Raw genomic sequence first — 22803 nt, 5'->3', positions numbered from 1 at the left:
TGGGAGGGTGGCAAGTGGCTGGGTCTCAGGTGGGAATTACAATGATGTCTATCCCACCTGCTCACTCTCACCACCACTGCGGCTGGGCCCTTTAGAGTTACAGCACAGACAAGTACACAAAGGAACAAAGGAGAGATTTGCAATCTCTTATTTGTCATACCGATGAAGGCACTGATTGTGATTTTCATCTGGTACAGTCTAGCTGCCAGGTGCCAAAGTACACACTAAAAGCTGCCTACTAGTGAAGGCTTTGGCAATCATTGTTCTACAGACTGAATCCAGATAAGCTATGCTAGCACAAAATAAAGCAGCAAGACATGCCTTTTGCATCTGTTCTGATGAAACTAGCATCCAGTTGACAGGTCACAGCTACAGCAGTTTAGCTGAAAATCTGTTCTATTTTTTTGCACTGTTCTGCAATGCCTGGATTTATGTCACTTCCACCATCTCTGAGGTATCTTTTCGCAGACTGCTACTGGGGATAGTTTGGGAGCTCAGATCACACAGCAACATTCAAAAGCACTTGCAATTTCACAAGGATGCTGCACCATGACTTCTTGTGACCTTGAAAGCAGGTAAAAACAGACCTTTGGTAAGAGCTGTCAGCTTCAAAAACCCAGATATACTACTGAAGAAGCAAACACAGAGCAAGGCTCATGCCAAGCTTTTCCCCATTCCATGAGCATGGCATGCTTCCTCTTTGATGGTGCTCTTTTACCTGTGCAACTAGGAATGGGAGACCCAATTGCGCTGCCCTTACCTGTGCAAAATTTCTAACAAATAGAGCAGCAGGACTGAACTCCAGGTAATACAGATCAGATGTTTATGTTTTTCTGTTTCATTTCGCATGGGACTGACCCCTCAAATTTTTTCTTCTTTTAGGTATAGATGCAACATTTTGTATCTCTCCCAAAATTACCAAATTTGACACGGTGCTAATAACTCTCACTAAAAATCCCTAAAAAGACTCACAACACAATGGTGTTTTAGCATCAGCAAAGATGTGCTGCTGTTGGACAGGCCCACTTTCCTAGTGATTTAAGATGTTTTAAAAGTGCCATATACAAGAACCCTTTATACTAGCTGAATTCCTTCTTTAACAAACCTACAATTGTGTTTTGGCTTTTAACTGTTGAAGGATTAAATTAAATCTTGACAATTTTTATAACCATAATGCATGTGAAAAGGCAATATTTCTCATACTGCATAACTAATAATAATTGAAATATTTAAGATTACATTTTTTTAGGATATTTGTTTTTCTTGAATACCTCCAGAAGGCCACATACTATTAAAAAAAACAGGCAAGGCAATGACATGTTTTAATCTACAGCAGCTGTGAATCCAAATTGAAATCCATGAAACTCACTTTAAATGTGAACCATTAAAATTCAGTTTATAGTTGGGATCCACCTCAGCTTCTCAGTTTTTTTATGCAATTATCTCATCATAGTGCTGCAAATTAAGTTCCAACACAGGACCTGTGCAGAACAGTTAAACAACAAAGATTCTTGTGACAAAAGAAGTGTGTGAGATACTGATATCATTTTGAGCATCACAGCATAGCACAAAGGTTTGATAACATTTTGGCAGTAGAATGACACAACAATCAACAGATACACTATTTTGCCACAGGACAAGAGACTTAGACTTAGAGACAAACTGTAAAATCCAGTGTGATGTCAGGGCATGGGGCTCTCCCTTACCTGGATTTCTTGTATAGTGTCTTCCTCTTTAGTGTCTGTTTTTTTCTCTATTGCCTCTCCACGCAGCAAGGCTTCCAGAGTCGTACTTTCTGAGGTGAACCCATCTTTTTTCAGAGGCAGATCAACTTCTGAAAAACAAAACACACTCACTGTGTGTCTCCCCCAAAGGGCTAACAAGAAGGACAGAGATGTCAAGCAGATGATGAACAGACTTTCAAACTTGTTTCTATCTGAAAAGGAAGATCTTCAAGTTCATTTAACCACTAAGAAACTCCATTTATGATTAATTTCTATCCTATTGAAAACCTGATATCTTTTCATTTTCTGTGCTTGTTTACAGGAAAAAAAGGCTGGATATACTTTGTCAGGAGGAAATAAATGGGGGGAAAATCCTTCTTCTTTGTGTAAACTCCCTATGCTTTAAATAAAGAACAAAACCCCAACTTTTTAAGATACTGAAATTACAAATATGAAGAATCTGATCTCCTGAAGAAGAAAAGTAGTTTAATGCAATTTAGCATCTGGCACAGTTTATATAGCACAGCTTCAATCCTCATTCTCCTACACCAGGGCATGTTCCACATGTGGGAAAACAGAAAGTGTGGGGGGCAATGATGAGACCTTACTTCGAAAAATAAAGAGATGTGTCTTGAATCTCCCTGCAATACTGACTAGATAAAATCCCTGGTTGCCTCTAGCTGGCAGTACCAGAAAGAAACCCAGTTATGAGTGCAGAATCTTGCTCATAAAATGGGACAACACCCAGTCACTGCAGGAAGGGCCACAGGCTGGCTTGGAAACAGTCTGGGGACAGAGCTCCAAAGACACTGGATTTATGAGGAAGTTTGATGCAACTTGCTGGAGAAGTGAAGGAGCAGAGCCTTATTCCCCTTTCAAATGCTGCCATTAGATTATGAGGCAATGCAGCAGACAGGCAAATACAGCATGTTAACTTTAGCAAGATAATAAAATATACCTGGGAAATAATCCAGTTTTCCTTGTACATCCTAGCCTCTACCCCACTCATACAGGGGCTCATTTAAAGCAATCCCCTGGCAGGGAAATATCCTGCACATGTCTTTACCTGACACTGCCAGGCATGGATTTCTAAAGTACTCCCTCCATTCTAAAATGAATTCCTTTCTCTAGACCGATATATTTACAAGTAATAATGTACAAGAATGATGCTTACAAATCAGCATCTGGTGTCCTTAATTCACAGTTCTGTCTGCTTATGCTTTAAGAACTGTGTTTTGTTCTGCCTGAAACTCCCTGCCTTTCTATCACAATGAGCTGAAAATTCTGCAGGGCAGAAATTCATGTGTTTTTAAAGTCTCAAATCACTCCTGCAAACCAAATAATGAATGAGCACTTCCACCTGGGACAGTAACATATAATCTATTTCTTGGGGGCAGTTGCATACCAGGAATATGTTTGTTCTATATATGAAAAACTTTCAGTTATCAAATGATTCAGCGTCCCTGATCTGTACTTCCACAATGTACTTCCTCCAGTCTTCTGAAGTGGGAGAGCATTGCTCAGCCAATAACCACAGAAAATCCAGTAGAAATTCCAGAAAAAGCTATTCTATTCATGGAGGGAAAGGCTGGGTACAAACCATGCAGAAAAACCAAACCACTGGGATTTTAAAGGAAACTCCCAGGACAACCCACACAATGGGATGGGGTCAACTGTGAATTGATCCCCCTTCTCATCACAAGGAGCTCTATTCAATCAGGCCTCTGTTTTCAGCATTAAGCTCTGCATACGTATCCCATTATGGCCCCTTCCCCAACTTCTCCCTTGCTTGAGCTATAAAAAAGACAGAAAAGTCAAAAGAGAATCATACAGATTGAATTACCCTGTACGAATGCCTAGTACCTCCCTCTGGATCCAGACATTTCAATAGAAAGAAGAGATTTTTTATGTGATTTATGTGCAAATCCCAATGCTTGAACCAGAAGTCACTGAGGAACCTCCATAATCATCTCTGGATGTGGGCTTGGCTTGAGTTCAAAGTCCTGTGCTTGGGTGCAAAAGGGCATTTGCTCTGTATTTAGAACCTTGAGGGACTGCAAACCCCAAGGGGTCATCATACATTCAGCAAGCAAAGAAGCTTCAAGCAAGCTCAAGGGCATTGGAAACAAACATGTCCTCACTGTGACAAGCTCTGCCTGTCTCTGGATACCAATGAATTCAGCAAATGAACGTGTTAGAAAAGGAAATGAGCAAGGAAAGGCTGAGGGATAAGTGGAACATATATGAAGGTGGAATTACTCTCCATTTGTTCCAGAGATATCAAAAACTAAGTTTGAAAAGAGGGAAAGGTAGGTTTTGAGGTCAAAACAGGCAGCTGTCTTTAATAGGCATGGTTGTTCTGTGTGGCACTGCTACTTCCCAAAACTCCAGGAGGACTTTTCATCCAAAACTCTCAGAGCATTTTCTAATTACTAAATTTAACATCCTACTGACAAGGCGTTGTAAGGTAATATTTTTATTCACAGTTGATGGGGAGACTGAATCACCAAGAAGTTAAGTTAGTGAGCTGGGCATCCAGGGAAAATAAACTCGGTGTCTGCCTCCCATTTTCCCCCTAAGCTGACTGCCATGCAACTCCTTCATTTTCTTCTCCACTGGTAGCTTCTATGAACACACTTTAATTCCTAAATAGCTCTAGAAAGTGGGAAAAAGCAGACACTATGTTATCTGGAATGTAAAGTCTACAGCATAAAAACCTTCAGAGGTCCAAAGACAATCCCTCATAATGAATTCAGTCTCTAATAAATCCAATCCTTCCTGAAGATGGTTAGTCTGTAAAGGGTACAGTAATGAAGACAGAAAATTATGTTTCCAAACCCGTTTTTGAATCCCCACAGATGAAAATCTTCTAAAATCGAAAAGATAGTTCAGTTAACCTACAGAAATAGTTAAACACTACCAGGGATCATTAAATTAATTTCACTAAAAACCCCTTATTTTCTCTTAGCTATTTAACAATCCATGATTTTCCCACAAAAGAAAGAGAAGTATCTTTTACTCTTATACCAGTACCCTAAAGAAAACTGAGGAGTCAACTCAAAACTTGAAATTTAGTTTTCATGTGAAAGATCAAGGCCTTCCCCATACTATGGGAGCTGCTATTTGGAACTAAGGTGGGGTCTGTTCCACTCATTGTCCTGCTTATGAAGGTACCGGCCAGTGCCTGAAGCTTCAAACAAGGCCAGAGGGAGACTCTTCTGGGATTAAGAAATTAAACTGTGGCCCTGTGCTTGTGTCAACTCTGATATTGCTCATGCCACACTATGCGGTCACCTCACAAGTTACTGTAGAAGCTGTGAACGTCTGCCATGAGAGAAATGATAAAGAACTTACCCACCCTAATGCTGTGTTTCATCCTGAAAGATAAATGCAGTATCCCTTCCAGTTATCCTAAATCTGGCTCCTCTGAGAATACACAGAATGGCCCAGCCTTTTCTGAATTTTGATACACTTTTACCTCAATGTTTTCCCACCTGATAGAGTCCAACAGTTTAACTATGGTTTGAAAGGAGTGCTTCACTTTATCTGTTGCCCGCCCCCTTGCTCTTACGGGGGAAAATAGAAGTTCTTGACAAAATTTTTTGTAGTTTCTTTTAATTCCTCTCCTTTCAAGGATAAAGAGTCACAATCTTTTCTATTACTCTGCTGTGGGAAGTTTTCCATATGCTCCTGACAAACCTCTCTGAACTTTCCCTCATTATACACCAGTCTTCCCAAGATACTGCTCCTGGCATTTTCAGATGAAACCACATCCCCCATTTAAACTAATGAATTATGGTATTCTTTAGATTACTCCTCAGACTGTGTCTTTCAATGGCCAAGTTATTTATTAAGCAGAAGAATTAGGAATCTTGTAATGGGGACAAGAACTTCCCATAAGGAATACATTCCAACACTGAGGTACATATTATAATGCCCATCCCTCTGCCCACTCCCCAAGCATATGGACATCTCCCCAGAGTGCTCTGCACAGACCTTCCCGTCTATGGTTGCTCTCAATAACTTCATAGTATGTGCAAATCTTTGCAGCTGACAAGATACTCCCACTCTGCAGGTTGTTCATTACTGTATTACACAGCACAGGACCAAGCACTAAAACTTGATGCACCAGCTGTAAGCCCTTATCTACAATGAAAGTTCTTTCTTCCACTGTCTTTTATTTCAAAGGTTTTGATCCAAGACAGTTCTCAATTTCTCTTTGGAGACATAACAAAAGTCTTCAGAATATTTAAGAGAATTGTCAACCCCCCAACCCATTATTTTTACTAATCATGTAAAGAATTTTGAGAAAGTAGTGAGACATGCTTTTCTTTGGAAGGAAAATTGTAGTTTGTTAGAACCACCTATATCATCATTTCCCAGGTGCTTTATTGCTTATATGTAATTACTGTTTCAATCCATTTCTCAGATGTTCATGTAGAATTTATGTGTCTTTAAATCTTTGAATCACATCCAAATCCTTTTTAAATATAGGTAATGGCATTTGCTACCCACTAATTGTTCTACAATCATTGTAACTTCTAGTTTGTATCACAAGCTCTTCTTCAAACATTACAATTTCAGAGAACATAATCTTTATTACAAGTAATAACTACCAGTAAAGTCATAATTAAAAGATTACTCTTTAATATGAAAATTTTAAGAAGGTTTGGAGATAAATTTCCTTCTGATTAGTACCATAAATACAATAGCACATGGTTAATATAGCAGAAACAAGAAGTAGTAAGAACTATACAAAATGGAAATGCCAAATCAACAAAAGTCATAAATGAAAAAAAAATGTTATTTAAGAATTCTTCCTGTTTTAGTAAACCATCATGTTCTTGGTGCCACAGCTAAATATTGTGCATATATTATAATTCAAATGTGTGTGTGTGTGCATATAATTATAATTTATGTTTCTTAACTTGGCAGAGTCCCTTTCATAGAGATTAAATTAACATGGTTATTTCTGCTTACCAGCTCAGTGCAGCAACCTCTCTGTTTATTAAGGTCCTGAGATTGCAGTGGTAGAATCTGAACAAGCATCCATGCCAGTATCATTCTTGTATCTGTTTTCTATTGAACTGCTGCCTCCAAAAGAAGCACATTTTCACAAATCCCACAAAATGGTGGGATTTTTCAAGTTTCAATTTGCCAAAATAACAAAATAGCTGCAAATTCCTGTCCTTAAATAAGCTACATATGGTTTACAACGCATTGAGAGCTAAGCAACTTTTCAATGTCTCTTTGAAACATAAATTAAAAACAATCATCCCTTTTTCTATACAATGCAATGTATTTGTTTTACAATGGATCATTTCCATCTCCACAGTAGCAGCTGCCACCCAAACCATCATCTCTGTGCACTCGTAAGCAGCTCCATTTCCAGTTCTAATTGGGAACAGAGATACTTATTGGGTGAGTTCCAGCATGATCTATCACGCCAGAGACAGCTACTATGCAAACCAAAGCAATCCGGCTTCCAAAAACCCTCTTAGACAAACACTGACTTTGCACATAGATTCTTGCGTTTTTGTTTCTTGGTGCCATTCTTTTGGAACATAAAAAGTGTCAGAGGAAACTATACATTACGAGTCCATGAAGTGTTGTTTAGGATGGATAAATCCAAGGATATTACCTTAATAACCACTACCTCTTTAAAATCATATAGGTGGTCTAAAAAAGCCACCTAATTCACAGTAAACAGAACTACTGCTGAGCGAATGCAGCCACTAAGCTCATTAAGAGGATGTGGCAGGATGTGTCTGAAAGTGCAGTGCAGTGGCTCAGCAAGCAATTAAATCCCATGACAGTTTAAAATGAGAATCCATCAGTGTCACAAGAGTGTGAAGCCTCAGCATCTCTGCTGTTCCCACCCCCAGCGTTTTATTTATTATGGCGTATTGGGAACATGGGAAGTCAAAAAGATTATAATGAAATATGCCATATAAAAACCAGATTAAGCCTGCTCTTCTTTGGGGAAATATGCAGAGAGAGAAGCTGTCTGCTAGCTGTCGAGTTTGCAAAAGATACCATCTTTTGGGATGGTGCTCTCTGCCAGCAGACAGAGTGCCCCAGGGGAAATGGTGGTGAAAAATCCAGACAAGCAGCATCCATCCATCCATCATACGCTCATCTCCACATCTCCAAGGCACAAATATAGCGGTAGAGTGCAAAGGGTGGGGGCAGGGGGATGGAATCCCTTAAGAAACAATGGGGAGACAATGCCTTATGTGAATAGCTGCATTCTGTAGCTTTTCTGTGCAGGCACGGCCAGACTCTCCTTAGCTTGTTTGCTTGCTTGTTGTGTCCATGGCCAGTAGAGTGACTTGCTAGCATCCTTGGAACTGATGTATTCACAGCATTGACCAGAACCAGGCATACTAAAGGCAGGGCTCTGCCCCTGCCAGCACAGCACAGCACAGCCCTTCACTCCTGCAGATCCAGATCTCCAGAACCCTTCTTTCACTACACCACATCCTGCTATCCCAGGGGCAGATGCTTGTGTTATTGCTACTATGATTTAATGCTGACCTTCCATGGCCCCTGATACCCCACCCTTTTCTCTCAACACTTCTGCAATTCAGCACCCATCTGCAGCAAACTTGTCACTGCCAGTTCTACATATACATGGTCCACAGAACCTCCTGTCAGCCCAGCCCTGGGCCTCCCCTGGGACAGATCACTGATAACACAGACTCTCACAATGAGTCCATAAAGCCAAACAAACGTCCCTAGAGAGCAGTAAACATCAAATTCACTTTATTTTTAATCCAAGCTGAAAAATAGCCACGCTGTACTAGAGATTGTAAGGCTACTCCAGTAATTATTTGTCTCTCCCACCAAACCCACTCTAAGCCTCATGTATATTATTGCACTCTCAAGGTAAACTGGGCTGTGGTGAGAACAAGAATCCAACCACTGACAATGATAAACCACTTCTAGAAGACCACTTGAAAATATTGGAGTATTTATTTCCACAGAAACAAACAATTTTGAATGGGAAAAAGAGTTTAGAGGACTCTCTATCCCGTAAAGCCCTGACATTAATCTTAGCAGATGTTTGAAATTTTAGGCACTACTGAGGTTTGTTCTAGGGAGCACAAGAAGACCGGAAAATCCCGACGTCTCCCTAGCACCTCCTTATGGAAGGCTGCTAGTGTCATGATGAGGTTGGGAGAGAGCAGAGGAGGGGGAGAAAGGGAAGACAGAGGAAGATCTTATGTGGGTGGGACTGTACACTCTTTTAGCCTGAGCATAACTGCAGAAATATCAGAAGTCAACTTTGAGTTTTAAGACTGGGATTCAATGGAAAAGTTCTATCAGCCCCTAGTTAAAATATGTCCCAAGAAGCTACATGACAACAGGAGGGAGAAATAGGGCTGCTGAAAACTGCAGAGGCCCTTAAACATAAGGTTAGGCATTGTTTAGTTTAACCCACTATCAAAATGTAGTCTTTACAAGCAGCTGTATTTCTCTGGCAGACTAGAATGCCTCTATAAAATCTCTCTCTCAAAAAAAAAAAAAAAACCAACAAAAAACAAAACCCAAAAACAAAACAGCCGTCTTGTCAGTTGTCTCTTGGAAGTTTTCTGCAGATTTATTTCTCAGCACAGATATAAATCATTGTCACATATAATAAGCTGTACCTGCTTCTCAAAGACTGCCAAATTACAGTATCAGACTAAATGCTGGATCAAGTAACTACCCTCAGGGCTGAAATCATCTCCATTCAGAAATATCTCCATTCAATAGCATTTTGCTAGCACTCATTTTTGTTCTGGTAACTCTTGCATTTGTGTTCTAGATGGGCTTACACCGCACCACAACTTCTGCAGCAACACTGTAGGCACTATCAAGGGGCAGAGGCAAGATAACTGCTACAATTTAGAGAAAAACATTACGTAAAAAACCTATTCCTTTGGGCTTTGTGTCACCCTATCAGGGCTTCTGGTCTGTTGGGAGTAAAATAATAACTTGGGCTATCTATCTGTAAATGGGCATATAGAATCACTCACACAGACAGATGATGGGCATTTTGGCCCCTCCAAAGCACCAGAATTAAATAATTAACCAGACATTTATCACCAAACACCAGTCCCCCCTCCCCACGGGTGGGACAGTCATGCCCACATTGCACACTCTGCAAAGGGTAACAGGGAATGGACCTCCACCTAAAGCAACTGCACTGGATGTGACAGAACTGAATAAAACACTTGTATTGCACACAAACTCATACATAAACCATGTGTGGAGCCAGCCATGCCAACCTTCCTGCAAATTCTGTGAGATTCTGCATAGCTTCTCGTCCTTATCGAGGACAGTGGAGGGGATACCTTTAGTAACAGATAAATCTCTGTAATGCAGTTATCTCTCAGCTGCAGTGCACAAGCATCCCAATTAATTCAGTCCAGGCCTAGCAGAGCCGGCACTAAGCCAGAGCTGATAAACCTGCCAGAGCCAATCTGAGTCCTGCAGGGATCCTTGGGAATGGCGCTGTGCGTTCTGCTGCTCTGTGCTGAGGGGGTTTGTGCTCAGCTCTGCCTGGCTCCGCATGAGGGGCAGCTCTGCTGGCAAGGCCTCTCTAACCCCCAGAGTTCTGGGCAGCTGGCAGAGACCCCTGCTCACCCCCAGGCATCAGCAGGGCTGTGGCAGGGCTTATCAGAGCGCTCAGCCTGATGCCAGCTGTGCCAGCCCTGTGCTGCGTGGCCCTGCAGAGCTGCCACGTGCGGGAGGGCAGCACAGCCCTGCCTGAGGCTCAGCCATGCCAGGCACACCTGGGGCCCCTTCCCTGGCTCACTGACTACTGAACTGCACACACCAGTGGAGAACAGCAAGACCACAGCAAAGTGGCAATGATTTGAGGATGGGAAAGGGAGCATCCACCCCAGATGCTGCCTTTGGCATCTCTGCTGTCCCACCAAGTGATGCTGAGCCAAATTCTAACAGAGGTACTCTGCTTTTCCATCATCTGTCAAATGGAGATAGTCTTCACCTATCCTCTGGGGTTTGGTAAGGCTTGTTTAATATTCATAGGCATTCAGGCATTCAAATGAAATGCACCAAAAATGCAAGGTGGTCTTACAGGCTCTCACAAAGATTTGAACATATTTTCTTTCCAGACAAGAAAAACACTCAAAAAGTAGGACTATTTCCACAGATAGCAGATTTCAGTAGCCAATTCACAAATTCCAAAGGACAAAGATAATATTTACTCTATGTTAAGATACATCTGACAGATGAAGCTATATAAGTGAAAAATGTTATTATAAGAAGGAAGGCTTGTAATAGAAAAATGGCATGAGATGCTAGTAGGTAGCCTTTCAAAAATGGGAAAGAACAAAGCAAATAATCTCTGAGATGCTCAGATCTCTTACCACAAAAAGGCAAGCAATTTCAAGAGGCCTATAAAGGGTTTAGACAAAAAGGTGAACTCTAGAATTAATAACAGAATGGTAAACAGGAAGATTAATGGCACCAGGGAAAATGCAGATGGTGAAGCCCAGCCTGCAGGCTCAGCAAGCCTCTGAATAGGGAGGGGGAAAAAGGCAAGGTGTAAACAAGGTGACCTTCAAAGCCACGGGAATGCCTGCCAACAGGCCAGCCAGAGGGCATCCCGAGACACAGCTGTGCCATCTGGGGGAGGCAGTCTCATGACAACGGGAACAAGATTTGTCTTTTTCAGAATTTGCAGGGAGGCAATACGGCAGAAAATATGACCGTTCATTCAGAAGTGGCACAATTAAATGCACAGGTAGGAAAAGGACGCCTTCCATTTTCTAAAGAATATACAAAAGAATTCCCTGAATATCCCCAGTCAGAAAGGTCTTGTGCCCACTTGTAAAGCCTGCTCATGCAAGGTGTGGGAAAGGAGAAGCTGGTTTTCACCAAACAAATGTTTTCCTTGAGGGTTTATGCTTTAAGTTTATGGTAAGAAGGAAAAAAGAAAAACAACAAAAAAACCTCAGCACATACTGCAAAGCAGCTCTTTAAGCCCACGATGGTATAAATTTTCCCCATCTTGGCATAAGTCGGTCCACTCCAGATGGCACATTTGGGTTGAAAGCAGGTAAAGATTTCTCAGAGATCTCTATGTCCAGTATGTACAGAGTTCCCTTGCTCTGCCTCAGTGCTTAGTTGGTCCTTCTGTACGCCTGGGAGATCTCAATTCTTTGCCTACAGTAAAAACTGGGAGAGAGAAATCTCCTACCGCAATTCTGCAGGGAAGCCTGGCTCTGTCAGGCCTGATGCTTAGATCATTGTGATCAACCAGGAAAATTAAAAGGTAAATGCAATCACACCTTTTTTTAAATGCATCAATCAAACACCACAGTGAGGCAGTGCTAAGGGGAACAACCCTATCTCTACATAAGCCTTCTACAGAATAAGCCAAACATGAGCTGTAATAATATCCAGAGGCAAGAATATTAGGGGAAAACAGAATAAAAAACAACATTACAGCTCACTGTGGGAAAAAAGCAGACCCTAGCAATGGGAGTCCAGCAGGCAGTGTATTCACACACCTTTTTTTCCTTTCAGCCTGGCTCCAAGTACATAAAATCTGAGCATTTCAGGCAAAAAGTGGCCCATCTGAGTTCAGTGCTGAAACCAGCTAATTCAGTGCTGGATGTGCAAACAGACATGTCTGAATGTGTTTTCTTCTGATGGGCTGCATACCAATGAAGATATTGCCATGACCTCTGGTTTCACAGTAGGAACCACAGGTGCTGGATGAGGTCAGGCAGCTCATGCAAAGCCTGCACAGCCCTGTGCTCTTACATCAAGCAGGCTTGACTCAAGTGAGCTTGACTGGCAGCAGGAGTTGCCATCGTGGCTCTGGACATCAGTACACACCTGTATCCAGAAAGTCCCATCATGTGGCTCTGTTGATTGCTTTTTGAATAGAACAAGAATAGAGAGACAAAGTACACATCTGAAAACATTAATGTGGCAGTGAGGAAGGAATCAGAAAAAAAGGAAGAAAAACAGCAAGATGGAGGAAAGGTACTATATTCCTTCTCCCTGTCTGCTGCAGCTAACTAGGGCATGCTTGTTCTGAAAACTGCTACAGAAAAGTCTGAAAAATGGAATCTCTGGGTCTTGAATTATGTCTTTTCAATATCCCTCTCCTTTCTCCTCTCTGCTAACAGAGAAACACTGTAAACTCCCAGACCCTGAAAATATACATTTCCACACCTTACAAAATACAGTGAAAATAGATGATAATGGGGAAGAGAGAGAGAGAGCCATGCAAGGGGAAAACAAAGTGAAATAGAGAATAGCTGCTCTTCTCTCCTTTCCTTCTGCTCAGTTTTCATTTCCCTTTGTTCATCTAACACTGAGCCAAACTAAGCCAAAAGGAGCTGCCATGCTGGGCTTCGAGATTGATGGCTGCAGGCAGACTCCACAGTGAAGAGACGGATGACTGGTCATTTCCCGCGATGCACTGAAAAACATCCATCCTTGCAGCCATGCTGAGGCCATTTGTGCTCCTTTTGAAATGAGAGATAAACACAGGCAGCCAGGGGCACCTGACTGTCCTTCTCCCTCACAAGGACACAGCTCTAGTCCTCTGGGTTCCTTGAGAAGGTCGCTCTGTCCATCCCTGAACATCTGGCTGTGGGATTTGCTAAGTCTCTCTCTCCCCCGGCAATCATCCGTCTATTAGAGCACAGTGCAGGTTGGAAGAAAACGGTGAAGGGAGTGGTGTGACAACCTCATCAATCTACAGCTACACGCTTGGCTATTTAGTGTTCTTTACACTATTCCTAAATGCAGGGGGGGGTGGGGGGGACAGGATTGCACTGGTATATAGGAAGGAATTGTGGAAATGGCAGTGTGGATTGGAGTAAGTCCTTATGACTATTAAAATGTTGTGCATGTACTAAAGCAGTAGGGAACTAATTAAGATTCAGGATTGAAAGGCAAAACAAAAAAGTTGGATGTACTCTTGTTCCATCTGTAGCACTTGCTGAGAGTTCAGAGGTACTTGGGGCATCATCTTTAGCAGAGAGAGGTTAATTTTTTATTTTGCCCACTCAGATATTAACAGAAAGCTCCATGGAAGAATATCCTGTAAGTATATTTATAGTGCCAGCCCTGGTATAGCAGCTTCAGAGCCACAAAGCACTTAATCCTGAGTCATTTCTATTTAGTTAATAGTGTCTTTGTTGCTGATGCTGTCCTGGTCTATAGCACTGCTCAGAGATACAGCCTCTGTGTTTCCAGTTCTCCTGCCGTGCTGCTACCTCACTTAGGCAATGAGCATTACATGGCAGATGTATCCATAGCATCACTTACAAATTAGCATCACTGCAGAAATTCCTGTAACCACGAACCTCACTTTGTCAGAGTAGCACATATCTGTAACTGTGTCATTTACAGACATTGCACCAAGGAAATCATGAGAAGATAAAAGCATTCACCATCCCTCAAAAACACAAAGAAATACTTCAAGTGTTCATATGTAGTTTTAGCACTATATCTGAACCCGCTTTCAAAATTTGTCTTTTGTTCCCATCATGCTATGCTGTTTATTTTAGGCCAGCAACAAAAGGATTTTCACTACAGCTCTTTAGGACATGCATAGGATATTAATCATGACCATATATTTTCCTAAGACCTAAACCACATACTTGCCAAGGGCAATCACGTGCATTCACAAGGACATAATTTCCATCAAGAGGGGTAAAATTTTCATCCTTTCTCCTACATCAAGAATCGTAGCTTTAGCTGATGGACATCACTGCTCTCTTTGTCCTTATCAGAACTACCTACCTACAACAGCTAAGGTCCCAGGCCTAAATTACCTGGTTTGTTTAAGGGGAACCATGTTCCAAGTGCATCCTAAATGAGATCTCTTGTCTAGAAGACATTGGACATAAAAGCCATATCTACCTATTCCAGTGTATTGCATCAAACCTCCTTCCTTAACAGAGTTCATCACTGGGAAGAGATGCTATGGCAAACACCAATGGTATCAGAATCCTGAAGAATAAAACACCTGTAAAAAACTATTAGTCAATCAAATGCAAAATACAGGGAACACTAAAATTAATCATAATCTAGTAAAAACATACTTAATATCTCTTGGGTATGAGATAATTATGAGGCTGTAAAATGTTTATTACAGAGAACAGGAATGCAGAATGGAAATTTCTGCCAGGGAAGGTTAGAAGGAGGTACAGGGATGTGGGAGGGGAAGTCATCATACTCTCTCCGTTCTACTCTCAGCAGTTCTATAGAGCTTGGCTTGTAAGAGTCGAAACTGAACGTTATATTAACATTTATTGCTCATTCCATTATATTATGCACCAGGAAAATAACATCTGCTATAAATATTAGAATATTTCATGCTACAAATCAATTTAATTTGCTGTGTGTCAGAAGAACAGTAAAATTTAATAAATAGGGGGTTTAAACCATTTTTATGTAATTATATTCCATAATATCTTTGCTGGATTTTGTTAACATTTTCTTCTATAAAGCAGCACATGGGTTCTACCATACTGTTGACCTAGTAGGCCAGTGACTTCACTAGGCTCTGTGCAGGATGCTGAGTATCAAACCTGCAAGTCTGGTCCAACCCAGTACTTTACATGTAGATTTACCTTTAAACATGTGACAAGTCCCATTAATTACAAAAAGATCACTCATGTTCTTAAAGCCCAAGCTCAGGTGCTTTCCTTTGCTGGGGTTAGACAGCTTGGCATCTTATGAGACTAAGCCCTGGGGACTTGAGCCTATAAACCCTTTTTCATGTAATTACCAGAGAATTCCAGGAATTATTCATATGAACACACAAAATAGATGCAATGAATTAGATTAAAAACACCCATTTCCTAGGATCTTGTGTCCAGTACTTGCATTGAACGGTACCTGTGCACTGCAAAAACCCTTTTGATGATGTGGCTTATCCTTTCTCAGCCATTTTTACTGGCTATACTTGGAAAAGGGGCAGTAGGTTTGCCAGGAAAGATGTTCAGGTTCAGTTCTAGCTCTAAGACTCCTACAGGGCACACAGCTTCCTGTCTGCCCCTCCCCATGCTGGAGAGCTGGTGATTTGTGCCTTGGGGGAAATGGACAGGTTCCAGCATTTCCCCAGGCACCATACCCTGGTGCTTCCCCAGTGTTTTTTTCCCCATAGCCCTTTTTTCTGGTAAGCTTTGAGCTTACCTTCACTCCCTTCATTTTAAGGTTAAATCTGTTTATTTCATAAATAAATAATCCTGAAGGTTACTTACACACATCGATGTTAACTTTGTAGCAGGGGGATAAATCCACAGTGTTCTATCTCTCCAGGAGGAATAATGTGTCTCCTAGAGACACAGCATTCTCAGTCAGGCCTTGGCAGCTTGAGAGGCACATGAGGAATCACCTTTTCCCAAAGACACGTCCTAGCAGCCAGATGTAGGTCAAACACAGTAGCCAAGAACAGAGAAAGAGCAAAACAACGGGCTGGATGGCTCGGAGAGGGTGGTGGCACCACAAGGAAGCTCTCTCTCAAGCAGCCCAGGTATTTCAAGCCAAGTCCGTCACAGCTGCCTGAGAGTCTTGCAGATCAAGCCCCGAGACATGACCTGCAGTCACACTGTAGAGGCTCCAAGGAGACCAACAGCACAATTCATTCCTTCCATTTAACGGCCCACTGTAATGACCAGAACATTTTTTCAGAACAGCCTGCCTCTAAAGTCATCATAACTCTATTTTCACAAATATACTAAATACAGCTAAGATAATACAGCAGTGGGAAAAAAATACCTGTAAGTGGCTGCACTGCCTCTGAAATTACAACAGCCTTGTGTCTGTGGGATGCTACACATGCAGCCTATATTCCATTCCCAGTGATAAGATCCAGAGAACTCAGAATACTAGACTTAATGGCTTCCAAAATTGCCTTATCTTGCTCAGTTGCTGCCTTAGCCTGATGACTAGAGCCAAAGGGTCTGGCTTCAGTGGGCTTTTGATCAAAACCCAGAGGGGTTCCAAATCCCAGTAGCTTTTTCATGCATCTCTCTGCTAATTATGCAAACTGGCTCAGCCACACAAGAACCAGGAGTAATCCTGGGTGATTCATACAAGCCATCTCAGCTAAACAACAGACCTCTCCTGGTAAAACTTTGAATATAAAATACGTGTAGTGACCTGTTCCAGATCTTACAAATGAAAGAGAAACTATTTACACAAAGTTAATCCTGTAAATTCTACCAGCATGACTGTGGAGTTAAAAAGCAGAAACAATGTTTTTGTTTTCTTGACTGGACTATTTATAGAATGTTATCTGCTTTTCTAGAAATGAGTTTTACTTCCATAACTGCAAAATCATGAAATTCCATTTGGGGGAAAATACACTGAGCTGAATTAGTCTAAGAATTTGCAGCTTATCACATGTAACAACATCAAGCAAGAGCAGCACTTTATTTGAAGGAAAGGTTACCACAGCCCTGGCAGACATGACATACAGAAGGCTGGCTCCCCAGTGGCCAGAAAAACAAAGCAAGAAGAATTACACAGTGCAAAACTCGACATATCTTTCCAGCAATTATACTGCACAGCCAGCCTTGCAAAAACTGGCTCAACAATTCACCTGTGGTGAGTCTCTTTATTTGTATATATGGGTGTGTAACAAATTCCTTCTTTTTTCATCATCATCCTGGTACATATAAGCCCAGGCTGTGCACCAGAGCTGGTACACTTCCATACCAGTTTTGCAAGTATTTCTGCTAATGGCCAAAACATTTAACACTGGCACTTTGAGGGCTTGGTAAATAGCATGATTTATTCATTCATTTCTTTTTATTTAGAGGCCTCCCATACCCCTTCCAATCTCTCTAAGAGTATTTATTAGATATCTGTTAGGTACTCCTCTGAGTTAAAGGAGACTGATGTTTTAGTACCTCCATTTCATACACTGAGAAGCTGAGAGAAAAAGACATATTCCATTGGCTCTGGTCCTGTGTGGGGCATAGGAAATGCAAGGATGTGGTGGTGTGGTATGACTTGAAGTGCAGAGATGGGCACCTCTGCTGCAGGCTGGTAATGGGACAAATGCATATTTCACTGCATGACTTCTATACCGTGATTCTGTGTCAGTGAATACATGAAGAAACAGACAGGTTCTCTGCTTTTCTCAGTGCCATGTAAGAAAAGAAAAGCAAACTTTATCTGGCCAGAGATCTGGACCAGGAAAGGTCCCTGCTCCAGGCAGAACTGAAAGGTGGTGGATGAGGTGGAATAAACTGGTTAAATGTGTGTATAATACAAAGAAGCTGATTCACAAGGAGGTCCCACACAGATGAGTTTTCTCTTGGTGACAGAAAGTCACTTTTTCTGTCACACAACTCATAGCTGGAAGTGTAAGTGCCTTAAAGCAGCATCTCTTGCCTGTGGTGCCATGCCCTGCTGTGAACACAAGATTAGTGGAGAATTGGAGCCTACTGTTTCGATTCAAGAGCATCGATGGACCAGTCTGTAAGCTGCAGGCTTAGCTGATGAATAAACACATACTAAAATTTAGGCCAGAAACCCAAAAGAAAAGGCCCAGCAGAATCAATATTTATACTTGCACAAAAAACCCAGCAAAGACAGAAACCTGACACCTCTGGCATCCTCACTCCCAGATTTGGGTTCATAATGAGAAGCTTCATTTTGTTCCAAAGTGCTATGGAAACACGACGTACGCAGGTGCATGACAGACCAAGACACAGAAGTATGACACACGTAGGCACATGACACACCAAGCTCAGGACTCAGCACGGTCAGGGTGCAGATGTGTTTTCTAACAAATCAAACGGGAACTGAAAACCATCCACCCTCCCCATCCCAAGAAGTTACGGGATTTTTCTTTTCCTCTGCACGAGGTGACAAAACTGAAGACGGGTGAGTGTGGGTGGGAAGGAGATGCGCTCCAGGCTCAGGCGGCCCGGGCGCAGTTCCCGGCACACGCGGTGTGAGCGCGGGCCGTTCCTGCCGCGGGGAATTCCCGCTGGGAGCGGCCCCGGCGCGGAGCTGCTGCTGCCCGCCGCGCCCTCTGCCGGCCGCGCCGCGCCGCTGCAGCCGCTCCCGGCCCCGCCGGGCGCGGGGACCCAACGCCCCCAAACCAGGGACACTTCAATGCAGCATGACAGACGGGGAGAGCTGGGGGTTCTGCTTGCTTTCTAACGCAAAGTACTTCGGGGTGCAGAAGGACTTGAATTAAAAGCAGACTTTAAATGACATTTTCATTTCAGAATTTTGGAGAGCCAGGAGCAAAACTCACAGAAGTTTGCTAACAGACTATTAAAATCTATCTTACATGAGAAATCCAGACCAAATCATCAGAGAAACAAACCTGCTCCTGTCAAGTCAGCTCCACCCTAAATGCAGGGTTCATCATGGCAAATGTTAATAAAAGCCACAAACAATTAAAAAAAAACCAAAAAAACAAAACCAAAACTAAAATAAGCTGTACACAGAAAATAGCTTTGGTAAATTCACATGTGCAGAAATCTGTCAAATCTGAACAGCTGATAGGTTTATATGACAGCCTCTTTCAGGAATACTGTATCCAATTCATCTGCATATTACAGACACACTTATTTGGCACCACAATTATTCTTCCAGTCATGGCCCTAAGATGGTCTTAATGGACCTTAAAAAGGAGCCACAGGCAGGTTCTATAACATAACATGACCTTTAATTACAGAGATAATAGGAAAACTGTCAAATAGAAGAAAAGTTTTTGTTAAGAGACGTGCCTCTCTTTACAGTGTTCATAGCAAAACAACACTGCTGTCTTGTCGTACAGAACAGGAACCAATGTGTCATTGTGTAGAAATTGCTGAAATCAAAAGTGAAACTAGTAAATATTAACTGGCTTATGGAAGAAAAAAATGGAAAAGGAAATTCTCATGAAATTAAGTGTTTTGAATTATTTTTAGTTTTAGGCTCTAATATCTTGGAGTGAAACTGGGCATAGAAACCAGGAGCAGAAAAAATAACATGGAACTCAGCAGCACAGTGTTCATTCTGCGTTCTTGGGTTTGATTTCCAGCTGCACCACAAACCTCTGGTTAAAACGTCACAGAAGTAGTTTATTCCCTTAGTTGCTCATTTCTCCATTTTGGAACCGAAGTACTTCCTTCACTATATTTTGTGTATCTGGACTGTAAGCATATGGCTGAGAAGACTTCACAACAACCCCTGGGATGATGATCTAACATGCTGCTTGAGTCTCTAGATGCTATCATACAAGTGATACCACTGCAAACTCCGTTCTTTGCTTTTTAATGTCATCTTGACTTTATCTTGGTGAAGTGCCCCATCTTAAAAACCACAGACCTCCACGGACATGCTGAGCATTTCCCCCAAGAGTTGGGAGCACTCCTCACTTCCCAGGAAACACACAGTACCTTCTACCATCAGTCACAGTCTCCACAAGGTAAATAGAGATGCTTTAAAGAGATAATAGCTTATCTGTAAGGATTTAGTTCATTCATCCACAAGCACGCTCACCTAGGTATACCCCATATGTCAGACTAAAAACAGATTAGGCATTGTTCAGCTGGAACTAAAAATCTGTTTTCAGTACTTGCTTCAGACAACTACCATGGTTCATAATAGCAAATGAAAAATACTTTGGTTTGCTTTTACTATCCAACAATGGGTAAAAAACCCCATTTCTGTAGTTCAGCTCAACACCAGACTGCTCAGATATAAGAGGACAGACACTAGCACAGGACCCCAGCTCATTCTCAGCACAGGAGCAGCATAAACAAACCCTACTTCACACCCTCTGAGTGGGTGGGAAGGCTGCCCACTCTGAAATCTCTCCGTGGGCTTTCAGTCCAAAACCAAAGGACATCAGTAAATTGACACAAAAGCATTACAGTCATATTCTTTAGACTTACACACCATGTGAAATAAAAGCTCTGTAGGTATGTATGTATGCACCTATATTTAGCCATCTTGTAAGACTGAAGTAGGACACTACCAATTTAAACTCCACTAGAGTTTTTGGCCACACTCACTGTATCTGTTCTCATCTGCATAGGTGCAAAGCTTGGGTAATACCTGCCTGTCAGCAGGGTTTACTGTAGGCAATAGCACTACCACAATTTTGATAGCTAACCCAACACAGAATCATGATACTACCCAGCACCATGAAACCACTAAGTATATAGGACAAGGATCAATTATGATTTCAAGGGGCCTTGGGTCTAATCCAGGATCTCCCTCTCATTTCTAGCCCTCTGTCCAACTGCTCTGATTTTGCCAAGGGCCAGAACCATACTGCTCACATTCACAGTACCTGCAATTCACATTGGTGGTACAGCTAAAAATTCTCCTTTTTCTCCCACTCCACTGGAAGTCAGGCTACCTAGCTCAACCCTCTCCCTCACCCATTCCCAGACTTCTCAAGCACAGGAGTTCAGCTCTGTTCTTCCTCTTTTACTGGGCATAACAGGCAGCTGAGTGAACATGGAAGCATGAGCTGCTTACAGCCCTCCCACTGCTCTGTGCTGAAGTGCCATGCAAACACCACAGCTGATTCTGCAGAGAACCAGGCTTCCCATACTTGGTTGAACAGAAGTCTAGTTTCACAAATATGTTGTGAGTATCAGCACCTAGTAAGCTTAAAACTCTGCACTTAGGAAATGCATCTGGGAAAACACAATTCAGGAGTGCAGGACAGGCTGATCTGCCTGGCTGGGGAGCAGCTCAGGGACCTTGGTGTCCTGGTGAACCATGAGCTGAACAGTGTGCTGCTGTAGCAACAAAAAAATAAAGCCAGCAGGATGCTGGGTTGCATCAGCAAGGGCATCACTAGCAGAGATAAGTAATTATCACGTTCAGTGCTTATCAGGCTACACCTGGAATACTGTGCTCAGTTTTGGTCCCTGCAATACAAAAGAGATGTGGACAATCTGGAGGGGGTGAAGGGAAGGGCTACAAAAATCATCCAAGCCTGGGAAGCCTGCCATGTCTGAGAGAAGTGGGTTTGTTCAGACTTGAGAAGAGAAGGCTTAAAGGAGACTTTATCACTGTGTTCCAGTATTTAAAAAGTGGCTACAGAGATGGAGACACCCTTTTTACAGAGTCACATGAACCATATGAGGGCTACTGGGTACAGGTTACTCCTGGAGAAATTCCAGTTGGAGACAAGAGGAAAATTTTTCCCATTGAGAACAATCAGCCATTGGAATTATCTGCCCAGGGAAGTGGTAGATTTCCCAACACTGGACAGTTTTAAGATTTGGCCGTACAGGGTGCTGAGACATCTTGTCTAGACCATGCTCTTGCCAAGAAAGGTTTGACCAGATGATTCCAGAGATCCCTTTCCATCTGCTATTTTATGAACCTATGAAATCACAGTATTGGCAACATGACAATATATTGCCCATGGCCCTGGATTTGTTTCAAATCTGTACCAGTTTTCATAGGAGTTTTGACTGCTACACTATAATGACTCAAGTAATAGCTCATGCCCATTACAACAATGAACTCTAGGGTACACTTGAGCCACAATGCTTGCTTTTGATGGTAAGAATATGACTTACACATGAAAGATGAAGATCAGGCCATATGAAAGCAAATGTCAGGAATACTTAGTAAAAATCCTGAAGATCTGATCCGAATACTGACTGTATTGTCAGTAAAGGCACTATCATAACTAGGTGTTGGCAATACTTTATTTCTCCTGGATAGGCTACTGGATGGGAGGGAGGATGCATAGAAATAGCACAAACATGAACATTGCTAGACCCTTGAACAAACCACTTTAGTGGGGCAATGCATCCATGTAACTCAGAATACAGTGGCAGAGGAAAATAGACATCTAAAGGCTGCATCAGCAATTCCTATTCCAGTGTTCACACCTGCACAACTTTGGCTGTAACTATTCTTAAAACCAAACACTTTAATTTTAAACCAAATAAAATCAACATATCAGGACAAAAAAAATACCATCTTCTATTAAGAAGCTGGCATCAACTCACACCAGGAAAAACATTACAGTGCACCTTCCATTTTACAAAAAATAGCAGACCATTGGAGCATGATTATTTTCTTCATTAGATTTTGGTATTACCAAATGCGA

The 22803-nt window shown here is 42.0% G+C and overlaps 1 protein-coding gene across 4 annotated transcripts in view; it reads right to left on the bottom strand.

Annotated features, from left to right (window-relative positions):
* The window catches only part of DPF3 (double PHD fingers 3), a 155988-nt gene that overhangs the window by 58383 nt on the left and 74802 nt on the right, over window positions 1–22803 (bottom strand). For all 4 annotated transcript variants that reach the window (XR_009418657.1, XR_009418658.1, XM_059474850.1 and 1 more), the window contains exon 4: window positions 1707–1834. Coding sequence is in view for 2 of the 4 variants with exons in the window: in XM_059474850.1 (XP_059330833.1) it covers window positions 1707–1834 (128 nt within the window). In the remaining 2 variants the exon portion in view is untranslated. The remainder of the gene's footprint in view (window positions 1–1706; window positions 1835–22803) is intronic.

Source organism: Ammospiza nelsoni, chromosome 6, assembly GCF_027579445.1.
Source record: "Ammospiza nelsoni isolate bAmmNel1 chromosome 6, bAmmNel1.pri, whole genome shotgun sequence".
In the NCBI taxonomy this organism is placed as follows: domain Eukaryota; kingdom Metazoa; phylum Chordata; class Aves; order Passeriformes; family Passerellidae; genus Ammospiza; species Ammospiza nelsoni.
This window is presented reverse-complemented; position numbering and strand designations above follow the sequence as displayed.